The sequence below is a fragment of the Balaenoptera ricei genome, chromosome 1, assembly GCF_028023285.1.
Source record: "Balaenoptera ricei isolate mBalRic1 chromosome 1, mBalRic1.hap2, whole genome shotgun sequence".
In the NCBI taxonomy this organism is placed as follows: Eukaryota; Metazoa; Chordata; class Mammalia; order Artiodactyla; family Balaenopteridae; genus Balaenoptera; species Balaenoptera ricei.
The window spans coordinates 151,782,062-151,799,401 of NC_082639.1; the positions used below are offsets into that span (position 1 = coordinate 151,782,062).

Here is a 17,340-nt window from a genome sequence, read left to right on the forward strand (position 1 = left end):
ACATGCCATAGACATTGTTATTTAGCTATTAACTTCTACTTATTTCAGTGAATAATGAAATTCAAAAGTAAATGACATTTTGTTTTAAAAAAACCTTGAATCTTGCTTTACTACAAATTAGAAAACAAAGACATTTAATAAAATACAAAATATTCCAGAAAGAACACCAAACCTTGAAAAAATCTTCAAGCTGTTTACTGTTATAAAGAGCAGGAATATTGGCAGAGAACTGTAGCAGATCTTCAGCACACTGTCTCCTCTCTTCAATAACAGTTTCATCAAATCGTCCTAGAATTAAATAAGAATCAACACTTAAGGAAAGAAAGATCAAACACTGATTTATGTTAGTTTATGTTCACAATTTAGAAAGCAGCAGCAGGCCTATCACTGCCTACTTGCTGTGCTTATCAGGCAACCTCCTGAAGTCAAATCTAGTCTCTACAACTGGAATCAGTAGTGCTCCCACCAGAAAAGAAAATAATGTTTCTGATAAAACAAGAGGCAGAGGTGTCAACTAGCAAATAAATAATGCAGTCATAATCTAAAGCCTGTCAATATAAAAAACTTACCATTTAAGAAACTGGTAATTTGAAACTAAAGTTGAAAGGAGAATTAATAAAGAACTCAAATGGTTTTCTATAGTAATTTAATACTGTCATTACTCATATAATTTTCCCTTTCCCACTCTTTTTTGATTTATAAATGGAGCTGAAGAGAGAAAATTACGAGAACATCTGTATGTCAGTGGGGTCAAAAACCTCAGCTTGAAGCAAAAAGCTTTCAAGCCAAACTCCATGTGTGATGCTGTCAGTGTACATGAAAGCACACTTGTGAGAAAAAAGAGAACACACACAGCACAGTGAGCTCTGGTTTGCAAGGTGATCGAAAGGTGGTTTTCAAAGAATTTTTTTTAATGATGTATACAATTTGAATGATGATAAGACATTTTCAAATATGACCATTTTGTACTACTCTCAGATAAGATTACCGGTTGGCATCTGTCACATGCCATGTATCATACTGATTGCAATTTAGGTTTAAAAAAATACAAAATCAAAAGAGTACCACATCCCATACTTAAGTGGCTTTGCAAAATCTTAATAGAAAACTGAGGTATAAAGAGATTCCTAGTTATAGGCACCACAACTTATTGGAAATAAGTCAACTTCTTTGCAGTTATCACTACAAAGAAGCAAATGAAAGAAAGGGAGGAAAAAAAGAAACAGATGGATTAAAACAGAGCCCTCACTTGCTTTAGTCAAAGCATTAAACTACATCTGAGAGTACAAAGAGAAAAGAGGTTACTTTTGCAGTGCCACACTTCTTGCAGTAGCTCAATAAGTATTTAATGTAACTATAAAGTACGGAAATTTATTTTTTACTAACTTTTTAAAATATCACCTCTATTTTCCACCCACTCAGAAACACAAATAATGATTAAATTTTGGTGTGCTAACTAAATTTGTGCCAACTCTCTACTCTCCCTTGTTTATGGGGAAATCTGTTTCAAAATGCTCAACTCTATTATGAAAGTACATAATTACAAAAAAGATGTTCTAAACTAGGAAATGTCACATCTAATCCAACATACTTTAATTTAAAACCAGCCCTTATGTGTAAGATTATACTATATCCCAGCTAACAAACTTGATATAATAATTAGACTTTGTGGAAAATAATAGATTGAGGTTCAAGCATTTTGATTTTAATCATGATATCACCTTAAAATGGTTAACAATGTTTTATAGAAAGTGAACAGGTTTTTAAAAGTCTATGGAATGTAAATAAGCAAGGTAGCATAATCACATTAAAAATGCTTATCAACCTAAAGATAAAAAAGAGAGAGAGAGAGATTCCTAGTTATACTACCCACGGCAAGAATTTGAAACTGAACCACTAAATACCTCAGCTCAATGTGTCTCATGCTTATGGTGAAATGGCTACTTCATGATGACTAAAATAAATGGTTTTAGAGTTAGACCTGCGTTCAAACTACTTGCTCTATCATTCACTAGCTATAAAATCTTAGGCAGATTATTTCCTAATTTTACAAAACGGAGAAAATGAGCAATGTACTTAAAATGAGCAGTTCCATACCAGGCACATAGTAAGCACTTAATAAACCAATCATGGTGTCTTTAAATCTTCAAGGACCATCATAGTGTTTGGCATACAGAACATGCTAATATATTTTTGTTGACTGTATGAGTGAATAATAAAAACGTAGAAATACTTTCTAACACAAAGAACTATCTTACAGTGGAACATTCTATCCTAAAAGATAGTCATCTTTCACAGATAAGAAATTTTAGGGACTTCCCTGGTGGTCCAGTGGTAAAGAATCCGCCTTCCAATCAATCCCGGGTGGGGGAACTAAGATCCCACATGCTGCGGGGCAACTAAGCCGTGCGCCACAACTATTGAGCACGCGTGCCACAACTAGAGAGCACGTGTGCCACAAACTACAGAGCACATGCGCTCTGGAACGCACGTGCCAGAACTACAGAGCCCACGCACTCTGGAGCCTGCGTGCCACAACCAGAGAAGAGAAAACCTGCACGCCACAACTAGAGAGAAGCCTGTGCGCCACAAGGAAGATCCCAAGTGCCGCCAGACCCGACACAGCCAAAAAAAAAAAGAAAGAAAAAGAAATTTTAACAGTGTGTCCATAAACAACCCCCTATGCTTAATGGATGGGTTACAACAATCCTACAAAACTCCACACGTATGTCCACAGGTACATTTTTCTAGGGAAAAGATCTGTAACTTGTATCAGCATCCTCAAAGAGCCCAGGCCCAGTAAAGGTTAGCAGGCAAGTGGCAATCAGAGGATTCCTAACATTCAGTATGCTACTTCATTTACTTTGGGATAGCCAGTTGCTATCATATCTGTTCTCGCCTTCTTTCTAAGTAAAATAATCCCCAATTTCTAACTAGGTACATGGCGGCCCAGGGAAAAAAAAAACTATAATTTCCAGCTTGCCTTGCAGTTACATGTGGACACGGACTAAATTCTGGCCAATAACATATAAACAAAAGTTATTTTGCAGATTACCAAAAATCTCTTTAAGAGACAACTGATACACACCCTCACCTCCCCACCTCCCGCTTTTTCTTCTATCTCCTTTTCCCTTTCCAAGAAGGACTATGATGTGGGAGGTTAAAAATGATAAAGCAACAAGGCAGGAGCTTGGATTCCTGATTACTGTGGAGCTGCCCTGCCTCCTACGCTGCCCTGCATAGGCTACCTCCAGAGCTTATGCCACGAGAAAAACATTGACATCTATCTGGTTTTAAGTTTTGTAACAAGTAACCAAACCTAATATAATCCATTATGCTAAATCTGCTTTCCTATTAGTTCCCAGTTCATATGCAACAATTACATTAAATTAAATTCTTCCAATGACAAAAAACACATCTAAAATGACGCTGCTAGCATACGTATCAATAATATTATCTGGAAACAAACTTCTAAGAGCCCTAACACATAGAGCAAATCCTGTGGCCTGAAAACAATCTAAGATATTCAATCTTGGGAAAAAAACCGTAGGCCAAACAGGTTATAATGACAGCTAAATGTCCATTATTCCTTGTTTTGCCTAAATAAGAAATTAAGCATGCTTCGGTGCTTATGATTACTGTCCAACATATTTATCCTTTAAACAAAAAAGTAAACTGCAGGACCTGGAAATTAGTATTTATGTGAGCATCTGCAATCTCAGAACAGAAATCCAGAAAACGCACACATTATATTATGCTTCAACCCACAAGACCACCTGATATTATCTTTAAATGAACTAACAACTTGTTGAAAAATTTTAATGAAAAACTTCCTAATATTTGATGACATCCTAAAAAACTCTCATTTACTGGCTGAAACAAATACATAAAAATTTAGCTGCTTTAATCCTAGTGTGATCAATGACTCATCCCACCTCTCTATTAAACTAGATTTAAATGCTTAAGCAACAAGCATATCACTTCTAAATAGAATAAACATGTCAAAAGTGTGTCTTTGTTATATTTCTATTGATCTATGCATTTCTATTCCACTAAACTTGGACAAGCAGAGATGAATTAGAACATTTTTCAGAATGGAGTAAAACCAAAATTAAAGGCTAATGCATTAAAAGGTTCAATTACACTGAATCCTATCATCAGAACTAATATGATGAAAGAACATGCTCACTTCTTTGTTCCTAAGATATTTCAAAATAACAACAACAAAAAATAGTATTGGCAGCACAAAGAGAAGCAGATGAATTTTAATGCAGTAACTACTGGCCCTAATATATGTTACAAAGCCACCTAATTTGAAAATTAGGTTAAGAGTTAGCAAGATCCTAATGGTAGATAACACACTAGTGGCTATTCTCAAATTGTTAATCTTTTAATATCATCAACCTCCCTTAAAAGTCAACAACAATGAGAAATTAATAAACAGGTGCTTCTCTTATCAGTGCTTTAAATTTCCATTCACAGGAATGGAAATTTTTTTATTTTCCTGTGAACAGAGTAGAAAATTTATAGGTAATTGTGATAGAAAATGTAAAATAAATTTTTCCTGAGGTTTATTATACAATATTACATATTACATACTATATTATTTGTGTGTGAGTATGTATATATTATCTTTAAGCCACTCCACCACCTCCAAATTACTGAACAATGGTTTGCTATTAAAAGCTGCAAAAGGAAAATTAAACCAAAACCTTCTAACAAAGCTGGTAAAGCGTCGGAAATAACGTCTCTCTCTTTGATTTATAAGCTGCCTTTGAGATTTTTCTCTATGTTTTTTTAATTACGTAGAACAACTCCTGAAAGCAGTGTTCACAACTTTTTTAAAATGCAAATGTCGATGACCATAAACTGATTATACAAAACTAAAAGTTATCCTTGACCAGTAAGAAACTAGCCAGAAAAGCTTGGTGCTAATTCTTAACTGTATTAAAAATTCATTCACAGAGGAAAAACAGGGAGGCCAACATTCTCAGGTGTGAACTCCCTCTAGTCAACAGCACCAAGAATATACCTCTAGTTAAACAAGCTGGATTTAAGACTCCGAGAAAGTATACTATGGGGAACCCTGAGGCATTTCACTAAGAGGGTGTTAAGAAAGGACTTACAGGATTTGAGCTTGTGTTAGGTGCTTTGGGGAAAGATTCAAAGAAGTGGGGCTTTGTTTGCCCTGGCTTGGATGCTGTCAGGAAGTGGGAGTAATTCTATGATTCTGTTAATTCTATCTAATTCTATGATTTTATGATTTTAATAAATCTTACTATAAGGCAAGAAGAATGAAGAGAGGCTATAAGGCTGTGATTTATAAGAAAAAAAGCTGTAGTCATCACGATAGCCAGGATGAAGATACGCTTGATCATTTTTGTGACTTGAAAAATGTTTTTGTCTGTGTTCAGACATGATTACAGAGGGGTCTCGTTTTAGTCTTGATCCAAGGACACAGAGTGGCCTTGTCTAACGTTCCTGTTCTGTGAAACTGCTTACGTTCAACAGAAGAACAACACAGCTTAGCTGTGAATGCCAGGCCAACTTTAAGAAACACCAAAGTCAAAAAAATAGGTAGTGTCGGGCCAGTTCTTTCTTAGATCTGTCAGGAACTGCTTTGCCTTTCTCACAGGAAATCATACTGTGAGGAGAGATGTAACAAAGCAAACAAAAAACAATGATCTAATCATGAGAAAACAATCAGATCAAGACTGTGAAACCTAAAAACAACTGTCTCACACTCTTTAAAAATGTCAATGTCATGAAAGACCAAAAAAAAATGCATAAGGAATAGTCTAGATTAAAGAAACAAACCTAGAGGCATAATCCTGGATCCAAAAGAGAAAAAAATCTAAAAAAACCATTTTTAGAATAAATGGAAAAATCTGAATATTGACTACATATTTGATAATAGTATTATATCAATGCTAAATTCCTTGAGTGCTAAATTCCTTGAATAATATGGTATTGTGACTATAGGGGAAATATGGGAAGTAGGGATGAAATGTCACAATATCTGCAACTTATTCTCAAGTGGTTCAGTAAAAAAATGATACACACACACACACAGAGATACAGGAAAATGTGGCAAAATGTTCATCAGTGAACTTGGACAAAAGGTATGTAAGTGTTCACTACACTATTCTTTAGGGTCTTCTGGTAAATTTGAAAATTTTGCAAGTTAAAAAAGTTGGAGAAAAATAAAATGAGTTAAGTGTCATATTGGTGAGATGTAGAACCACAAGGGGAAAACAACTAACTCAGCCTAAAGGAAACAGAACTTCCTAGAAGATGAGACAGCTAAAAATCTTAAAGGCTAACCAGAACGTTCTCAGTGGAACAGTGCAACACTGAAGAAGGAGACAGAGAAAGTGTGGTACATTAGAGGAAAGGCAGACCGAGCAACAGATGAGAGCTAACAGTAGCTGACGTGTGTCAAGCACTGAGCTATACACACTACAGATATGATCCTCAGAACAGGAAGCTATAATCCCTAACTCACCAATAACAAAATAGGCTCAGATGTTAATTTGTACAAGATCACACTGCTAAGTAAATAATGGAGAGAAGATTTGGGCCTAAATCTATCTGACTGCAAAAGGCATGTTCTTTTCACTGTAACACTAGAAGAGTAACTACATATCCAATGGTTCTGTAAATTACAATAGGACTCTCTTTTGCAGCGGAGGCTTATGTACTAAAAATGTGAGAATAGCTAAAAGACAGATGATTAACCAACACTTCCCTCCACACAACCACAGCTGCTGCCTGCAAGGTTCACTGCAACTATAAGTATTACAAATGGACTGTACCATTTATTGAAAGAGATAAATTGCTCACTTACTAAGATTAATAAGAAAATTTCACTCTTTAATATATAAGGATGTGGAGAAAAGCTGAAAATAATCCACTAGCAACAGACAATAATAACTAAGAACCTCAACCAATTCAGAAGCCACTCCCTTTCACCCAGTGACAAGCTTATTGTTTAAGAAGCCGGGCTGTACATCTCCCAACATTAAAGTTACAGCTACTTGGGTGCAGTTGAATTCCACAGTACAGAACGTATAGGGCAGAAAGTAAAATTATCCCTCCACCCACATCATCATAGGTTATACACATTAGGTATGACTTCACACAAATATGTATGTCTATTTAAACACAGATGGGATCTTACTAAGCATATTGCTATGCAACATTTGTTTTCTGTATCTTAAAAGTATATCTTGGACATCTTTCTATATCAGTGTATCTCAAATAGCTGTAGAATTCTATTAATTGGCTAAATTATGGCACATCCATAGAATCACACAGTGAGAAAATTCAGTGTCAGTATTGAAAATGCTGCCAAGGAAACCCATGTGTATATACATATATGTGTGTTCATATATGTGCTGTGTGTTCTCAAAGTTTGGTCCACAGACTGCTGGGGGTCCCCCCGAGGGCCTTTTAAGGTATCAACAAGGTCAAAACCATTTTCATAATAATACCAAGACAGCAGGTGCATTTTTCACCACACTGACATTTGCACTGATAATCTAAAAGCAATGGCAGTGTAGATAGCCTCAACCACCAGAGGGCAGACAACAGAAGCAAGAAAAACTACAATCCTGCAGCCTGTGGACCAAAAACCACAGTTACAGAAAGATAGAGAAGATGAAAAGGCAGAGGGCTATGTACCAGATGAAGGAACAAGAAAAAACCCCAGAAAAACAACTAAATGAAGTGGAGATAGGCAACCTTCCAGAAAAAGAATTCAGAATAATGATAGTGAAGATGATCCAGGACCTCGGAATAAGAATGGAGGCAAAGATTGAGAAGATGCAAGAAATGATTAACAAAGACCTAGAAGAATTAAAGAACAAACAAACAGAGATGACCAATACAATACCTGAAATGAAAACTACACTAGAAGGAATCAATAGCAGAATAACTGAGGCAGAAGAACGGATAAGTGACCTGGAAGACAGAATGGTGGAATTCACTGCTGCGGAACAGACTAAAGAAAAAAGAATGAAAAGAAATGAAGACAGCCTAAGAGACCTCTGGGACAACATTAAACGCAACAACATTCGCATTATAGGGGTCCCAGAAGGAGAAGAGAGAGAGAAAGGACCAGAGAAAATATTTGAAGAGATTACAGTCGAAAACTTCCCTAACATGGGAAAGGAAATAGCCACCCAAGTCCAGGAAGCGCAGAGAGTCCCATACAGGATAAACCCAAGGAGAAACACGCCGAGACACATAGTAATCAAAGTGGCAAAAATTAAAGACAAAGAAAAATTATTGAAAGCAGCAAGGGAAAAACGACAAATAACATACAAGGGAACTCCCATAAGGTTAACAGCTGATTTCTCAGCAGAAACTCTGCAAGCCAGAAGGGAGTGGCATGATATACTTAAAGTGATGAAAGGGAAGAACCTACAACCAAGATTACTCTACCCGGCAAGGATCTCATTTAGATTTGATGGAGAAATCAAAAGCTTTACAGACAAGCAAAAGCTAAGAGAATTCAGCACCACCAAACCAGCTCTACAACAAATGCTAAAGGAACTTCTCTAAGTGGGAAACACAAGAGAAGAAAAGGACCTACAAAAACAAACCCAAAACAATTAAGAAAATGGTCATAGGAACATACATATCGATAATTACCTTAAACGTGAATGGATTAAATGCCCCAACCAAAAGACATAGACTGGCTGAATGGATACAAAAACAAGACCCATATATATGCTGTCTACAAGAGACCCACTTTAGACCTAGGGACACATACAGACTGAAAGTGAGGGGATGGAAAAAGATATTCCATGCAAATGGAAATCAAAAGAAAGCTGGAGTAGCTATACTCATATCAGATAAAATAGACTTTAAAATAAAGAATGTTACAAGAGACAAGGAAGGACACTACATAATGATCCAGGGATCAATCCAAGAAGAAGATATAACAATGATAAATATATATGCACCCAACATAGGAGCACCTCAATACATAAGGCAACTGCTAACAGCTATAAAAGAGGAAATCGACAGTAACACAATAATAGTGGGGGACTTTAACACTTCACTTACACCAATGGACAGATCATCCAAAATGAAAATAAATAAGGAAACAGAAGCTTTAAATGACACAATAGACCAGATAGATTTAGTTGATATTTATAGGACATTCCATCCAAAAACAGCAGATTACACGTTCTTCTCAAGTGCGCACGGAACATTCTCCAGGATAGATCACATCTTGGGTCACAAATCAAGCCTCAGTAAATTTAAGAAAATTGAAATCATATCAAGCATCTTTTCTGACCACAACGCTATGAGATTAGAAATGAATTACAGGGAAAAAAACGTAAAAAAGACAAACACATGGAGGCTAAACAATACGTTACTAAATAACCAAGAGATCACTGAAGAAATCAAACAGGAAATAAAAAAATACCTAGAGACAAATGACAATGAAAACACGACGACCCAAAACCTATGGGATGCAGCAAAAGCGGTTCTAAGAGGGAAGTTTATAGCTATACAAGCCTACCTAAAGAAATAAGAAAAAGCTCAAGTAAACAATCTAACCTTACACCTAAAGAAACTAGAGAAAGAAGAACAAACAAAACCCAAAGTTAGCAGAAGGAAAGAAGTCATAAAGATCAGAGCAGAAATAAATGAAATAGAAACAAAGAAAACAATAGCAAAGATCAATAAAACTAAAAGTTGGTTCTTTGAGAAGATAAACAAAATTGATAAGCCATTAGCCAGACTCATCAAGAAAAAGAGGGAGAGGACTCAAATCAATAAAATCAGAAATGAAAAAGGAGAAGTTACAACAGACACCGCAGAAATACAAAGCATCCTAAGAGACTACTACAAGCAACTTTATGCCAATAAAATGGACAACCTGGAAGAAATGGACAAATTCTTAGAAAGGTATAACCTTCCAAGACTGAATCAGGAAGAAACAGAAAATATGAACAGACCAATCACAAGTAATGAAATTGAAACTGTGATTAAAAATCTTCCAACAAACAAAAGTCCAGGACCAGAGGGCTTCACAGGTGAATTCTATCAAACATTTAGAGAAGAGCTAACACCCATCCTTCTCAAACTCTTCCAAAAAATTGCAGAGGAAGGAACAGTCCCAAACTCATTCTATGAGGCCACCATCACCCTGATACCAAAACCAGACAAAGACACTACAAAAAAAGAAAATTACAGACCAATATCACTGATGAATATAGATGCAAAAATCCTCAACAAAATACTAGCAAACAGAATCCAACAACACATTAAAAGGATCATACACCACGATCAAGTGGGATTTATCCCAGGGATGCAAGCATTCTTCAATATATGCAAATCAATCAATGTGATACACCATATTAACAAATTGAAGAAGAAAAACCATATGATCATCTCAATAGATGCAGAAAAAGCTTTTGACAAAATTCAACACCCATTTCTGATAAAAACTCTCCAGAAAGTGGGCACAGAGGGAACCTACCTCAACATAATAAAGGCCCTATATGACAAACCCACAGCAAACATCATTCTCAATGGTGAAAAACTGAAAGCATTTCCTCTAAGATCAGGAACGAGACAAGGATGTCCACTCTCACCACTATTATTCAACATAGTTCTGGAAGTCCTAGCCACGGCAATCAGAGAAGAAAAAGAAATAAAAGGAATACAAATTGGAAAAGAAGAAGTAAAACTGTCACTGTTTGCGGATGACATGATACTATACATAGAGAATCCTAAAACTGCCACCAGAAAACTGCTAGAGCTAATTAATGAATATGGTAAAGTTGCAGGATACAAAATTAATGCACAGAAATCTCTTGCATTCCTATACACTAATGATGAAAAATCTGAAAGAGAAATTATGGAAACACTCCCATTTACCACTGCAACAAAAAGAATAAAATACCTAGGAATAAACCTACCTAGGGAGACAAAAGACCTGTATGCAGAAAACTATAAGACACTGATGAAAGAAATTAAAGATGATACCAACAGATGGAGAGATATACCATGTTCTTGGATTGGAAGAATCAACATTGTGAAAATGAGTATACTACCCAAAGCAATCTACAGATTCAATGCAATCCCTATCAAATTACCAATGGCATTTTTTACGGAGCTAGAACAAATCATCTTAAAATTTGTATGGAGACATAAAAGACCCCGAATAGCCAAAGCAGTCTTGAGGCAAAAAAATGGAGTTGGAGGAATCAGACTCCCTGACTTCAGACTATACTACAAAGCTACAGTAATCAAGACAATATGGTACTGGCACAAAAACAGAAACATAGATCAATGGAACAAGATAGAAAGCCCAGAGATTAACCCACGCACCTATGGTCAACTAATCTATGACAAAGGAGGCAAAGATATACAATGGAGAAAAGACAGTCTCTTCAATAAGTGGTGCTGGGAAAACTGGACAGCTACATGTAAAAGAATGAAATTAGAATACTCCCGAACACCATACACAAAAATAAACTCAAAATGGATTAGAGACCTAAATATAAGACTGGACACTATAAAACTCTTAGAGGAAAACATAGGAAGAACACTCTTTGACATAAATCACAGCAAGATCTTTTTTGATCCACCTCCTAGAGTAATGGAAATAAAAACAAAAATAAACAAGTGGGACCTAATGAAACTTCAAAGCTTTTGCACAGCAAAGGAAACCATAAAGAAGACGAAAAGACAACCCTCAGAATGGGAGAAAATATTTGCAAACGAATCAACGGACAAAGGATTAATCTCCAAAATATATAAACAGCTCATTCAGCTCAATATCAAAGAAACAAACACCCCAATCCAAAAATGGGCAGAAGACCTAAATAGACATTTCTCCAAAGAAGACATACAGACGGCCACGAAGCACATGAAAAGATGCTCAACATCACTAATTATTAGAGAAATGCAAATCAAAACTACAATGAGGTTATCACCTCACTCCTGTTAGAATGGGCATCATCAGAAAATCTACAAACAACAAATGCTGGAGAGGGTGTGGAGAAAAGGGAACCCTCTTGCACTGTTGGTGGGAATGTAAATTGATACAGCCACTATGGAGAACAATATGGAGGTTCCTTAAAAAACTAAAAATAGAATTACCATATGACCCAGCAATCCCACTACTGGGCATATACCCAGAGAAAACCGTAATTCAAAAAGACACATGCACCCGAATGTTCATTGCAGCACTATTTACAATAGCCAGGTCATGGAAGCAACCTAAATGCCCATCAACAGACGAGTGGATAAAGAAGATGTGGTACATATATACAATGGAATATTACTCAGCCATAAAAAGGAACGAAATTGAGTCATTTGTTGAGACGTGGATGGATCTAGAGACTGTCATACAGAGTGAAGTAAGTCAGAAAGAGAGAAACAAATATCATATATTAATGCATGTATGTGGAACCTAAAAAAATGGTACAGATGAGCCAGTTTGCAGGGCAGAAGTTGAGACACAGATGTAGAGAATGGACATATGGACACCAAGGGGGGAAAACTGCGGTGAGGTGGGGATGGTGGTGTGCTGAATTGGGCGATTGGGATTGACATGTATACACTGATGTGTATAAAATTGATGCCTAATAAGAACCTGCAGTATAAAAAAACAAAAAAACAAAAAAAATAAATAAATAAATAAAAATAAAAGCAATGGCAGTAAAACTGCTGACCTCTTGGCATGAATCAAGACAATGACACCAAACTATACTTACTAGTACTCATCATATTCCTTATTGCCACTCACTCATATTAAATTTTTTTAAATGCCAGTTTCAAGAGAGAATGTCCTTGATGAAGCAGTAAAAATTATTAACTTTATTAAACCTCAATCCTTGAGACCATTTCTATTTTTTTTTCTTTATTTTTGGCTGTGTCGGGTCTTAGCTGCAGCGTGCAGGCTCTTCATTGTGGTGCGCGGGCTTCCCTCTAGTTGTGGTGTGCAGGTTTTCTCTTATGTAGTTGTGACGTGCGGGTTCCAGAGGGCTCTGCAGTCTGTGGCACGTGGGCTCTAGTTGAGACGTGAGAGCTCAGTAGTTGTGGCACGCGGGCTTAGTTGCCCCGTGGCATGTGGGATCACAGTTCCCTGACCGGGGATCGAACCTGTGTCCCCTGCATTGCAAGGCAGATTCTTTACCACTGGACCACCAGGGAAGTCCCTGAGACCATTTCTTTTTAAAAGTCTACGGGTAAAAGAAAACTATAACTACTCAGACTTGGATATTTGACAGATATTCTCAAAAATAAACAAACTGAGCCTAACACTTCAAGTAAAACAACCAATGGCATTGTTTTCAGTGATGAAATTCAAGCTGTCAATTCACTATAAGCTTGACAGCTTCGCAATACTTAAAAAATTTCCTTTAGAGATCTGTGATGATATTAGCAATTTTTGATATTATATAATGAAATGGGTCAACATTTTCAAGATCTGCATAACTCAAGGAACCAATCTTTTTCAAATGATCAATGCATGATGTTACAAGCTCATGCATAAGTAAAATACCCATTCAAATCTAAGACAGACCAGATGGATTTTTTTTTTTAATTTTTTACGCTTTTTCTTTTATTGCCTGTATTGGTTCTTCGTTGCTGCACATGGGCTTTCTGCAGTTGTGGTGAGTCGGGGCTACTCTTCGTTGAGATGTGCGGGCTTCTCATTGTGGTGGCTTCTCTTGCTGAGGAGCACGGGCTCTAGGAGCGCAGGCTTCAGCAGCTGCAGCACGCAAGCTCAGTAGTTGCGGCATGCAGGTCCTAGAGTGCACGGGCTTCAGTAATTGCAGCGTGTGGGCTCAGCAGTTGGAGAGCACGGGCTCTAGGGCATGTGGGCTTCAGTAGTTGTGGTGCATGGGCTCAGTAGTTGTGGCTCACAGGCTCTAGAGCGCAGACTCAGTAGTTGTGGCCCATGGGCTTAGTTGCTCTGCAGCATGTGGGATCTTCCCGGACCAGGGATCGAACCCATGTCCCGTGCCATGGCAGGCAGATTCTTAACCACTGCACCACCAGGGAAGTCCCCAGACCAATGGATTTTAATACAACAAAGTACCAAAGGTTCAATGATAGGGTTTCAGATTCCATAGTGCAATTAAACCTTTAAGAAATTACTGCTGTGGGGGGCAGAGTCAAGATGGCAGAGTGGGAGGACGCAGAGTTTGCCTCTCTCCACAACTAGGGCACCTACCAGATGCTGGTGGGGGACCTCAACACCCAATGGGACAGGAGGAACCCCCAAGTGACAAGGTAGGACGTAGGGGGGAGCAAGGGGGGAGGAGAAGTAGAGGCCAAACGGGAACAGCACCCCTGAGGGGTGGCTGGGGGAGGGAAGGGGTTCCCAAGCCTTCAGAGACCCTTGGGGGTTCGGAGGATCAGAGGGGAAAGCGGCTAGCATTTCCCCTGCCCAATTGGGCCCTGGGAAGCCTGCTGGGGTCCCAGGCCGGGTCCTCTGCCCTCCGGGGCCCCTTCTGGCCATGTGGATCCTGGGGGCGTGGGAGAGACGGGGGGAAAGAAGAGGAGAGGCAAATGGGGAGGGACCCTCAGGGATCGGAGGATCAGGGAGGGAATGCAGCTTGCGTTTCCCCCACCTAGGCAGGCCCCGGGAAGCCTGCTGGGCTCCCCGGCCTGGTCCTCTACCTTCCAGGGCGCCCTCCGACCACGTGAGTCGTAGGGGCATGGGAGCAAGTGGTGCAGGGGAAGGAGAGGAGGAAGACAAGGGACCCTCCAGGAATGGAGGATCGGGGGGAATGTACCTAGCATTTCCCCTGCCCACTCGGGCCTGGGGAGCCTGCTGGGGTCCCAGGCCCGGTCCTCGATCATCCAAGATCCCCTCCAGCCACATGGGTCCTAGGGGCATGGCGGGGGAAGGGGGGGAGAAGAGTAGAGGCGAACGGGGAGGGACCCTCTGGGATGGGAGGATCAGCGGGGAGAAGCACGGCTAACATTTCCCCAACCAATCAGACCCCAGGGACCCTGCTGAGGTCCTGGGCCTCATCATCCACACTCCGAGGCCAGAGGCACTCCAGGGCCCCTCTGGCTGCACTGAGCCTATGCCCCGCCCCCATCCACCCAGGGCCCGTGGGTCCTAAACCTAGACCCCGCCCCTGCCTAATCCACACCCCTGCCTAAGCCCCACCCCCACAGCCAAGGCCTTTTCTGGTTGTTTTTCTTTTCCCTCTTTCTTGCTACTGTGGTTCTGTCTTACCTTCTTGTTATTGTTTCATCTATATTTTTATTTTTTCTAACACATCTGTTAGTTTTCTAATCTTATTTTATTTTTTACTCTTTGTTATTGTCTCCTCCCTTTTTTTTTCTTTGCCACCCCGCATGTCTTGCAGGATCTTGATTCATGGGCCAGGGGTTGGGCCTGAGTCCCTATGGTAGGAGCTCCGAGTCCGAACCACTGGACTAACAGAGGACCTCAGACCCCAAGGAATATTAATCAGACTGAGGTCTCCCGGAGGTCCTCATCTCACCACCAAGACCCAGCTGTACCCAACAGCCTACAAACTCCAGTGCTGGAAGCCTCAGGCCAAACAACCAGTAAGACAGGAACACAGTCCCACCCATCAAAAAAAACAAAAACAAAAAACAAAAATGAGACGACAAAAAACCATGTTACAGATAAAGGAGCAAAGTAAAAACATATGACCAAATAAATGAAGAGGAAATAAGCAACTTACCTGAAAAAGAATTCAGAGTAATGATAGTACAAATGATCCAAAATCTCAGAAACAGAATGGAGGCACAGATCAAGAAAATACAAGAAATATTTAAGAAAGACCTAGAAGAACTAAAGAACAAACAGAGATGAACAACACAATAAATGAAATTAAAAATACACTAGCAGGAATCAACAGCAGAATAACTGAGGCAGAAGAACAAATAAGTGAGCTGGAAGACAGAATGGTGGAAATAACTGCCCAGGAGCAGAATAAAGACAAAAGAATGAAAAGAATTGAAGACAATCTCAGAGACCTCTGGGACAACACTAAACGCACCAACATTCAAATTATAGGGGTCCCAGAAGAAGAATAGGAAAAGGAAGGGTCTGAGAAAATATTGAAAGAGATTATAGTCAAAAACTTCCCTAACGTGGGAAAGGAAATAGCCACCCAAGTCCAGGAAGCACACAGAGTCCCATACAGGATAAACCCTAGGAGAAACACACCAACACACACATTAACCAAACTATCAAAAATTAAATATAAAGAAAAAAATATTTAAAGCAGCAAGGGAAAAGCAAAACATAACATACAAGGGAATCCCCATAAGGTTATCAGCTGGTTTTTCAGCAGAAACTCTGCAGGCCAGAAGGGAGTGGCAGGGTATACTTACAGTAATGAAAGAGGAAAACCTACAACCAAGATTACTCGACCCAGCCAGGATCTCATTCAGATTTAATGGAGAAATTAAAACCTTTACAGACAAGCAAAAGTTAAGCGAATTTGGCACCACCAAACCAGCTTTACAACAAATGCTATAGGAACTTCTCTAGGTGAAGAAAATGACCCACAGAAACAAACCTACAATAATTAAGAAAATGGTAATAGGAACATATATATCGATAAATACCTTAAATGTAAATGGATTAAATGCCCCAACCAAAAGACACAGACTGGCTGAATGGATACAAAAACAAGACCTGTATATATATGCTGTCTACAAGAGACCTACTTCAGACCTAGGGACACATACAGACTGAAAGTGAGGGGATGGAAAAAGATATTCCATGCAAATTGAAATCAAAAGAAAGCTGGAGTAGCAACAGTCATATCAGATAAAATAGACTTTAAAATAAAGACTGTTACAAGTGATAAGGAAAGACACTACATGATGATCAAGCGATCAATCCAAAAAGAAGATATAACAATTATAAATATTTATACACCCAACATAGGAGCACCTCAATATATAAGGCAAATGCTAACCATAAAAGAAGAAATCGACAGTAACACAATAATTGTAGGGGGCTTTAACACCCCACTTACAGCAACGGACAGATCATCCAAACAGAAAATAAATAAGGAAACACAAGCTTTAAATGACACAATAGACCAGATAGATTTAATTGATATTTATAGGAGAGTCCACCCGAAAGTGGCAGAATACACTTTCTTCTCAGTGCACACAGAACATTCTCCAGGATAGATACATCTTGGGTCACAAATCAAGCCTTGGAAAGTTGAAGAAAACTGAAATCGTATCGAGCATCTTTTCCAACAACAAGGCTATGAGATTAGAAATCAATTACAGGAAAACGACTGAAAAAATCACAAATACATGGAGGCTAAACAGCGTGCTACTAAATAACCAAGA

General features: G+C 38.7%; 1 protein-coding gene across 4 annotated transcripts in view; it reads right to left on the bottom strand.

The window, feature by feature from the left end:
* The window catches only part of RPS6KC1 (ribosomal protein S6 kinase C1), a 218,048-nt gene that overhangs the window by 141,265 nt on the left and 59,443 nt on the right, over positions 1-17,340 (bottom strand). For all 4 annotated transcript variants that reach the window (XM_059938198.1, XM_059938190.1, XM_059938204.1 and 1 more), the window contains one exon: positions 173-288. In XM_059938198.1, coding sequence (XP_059794181.1) covers positions 173-288 — 116 coding nt within the window. The remainder of the gene's footprint in view (positions 1-172; positions 289-17,340) is intronic.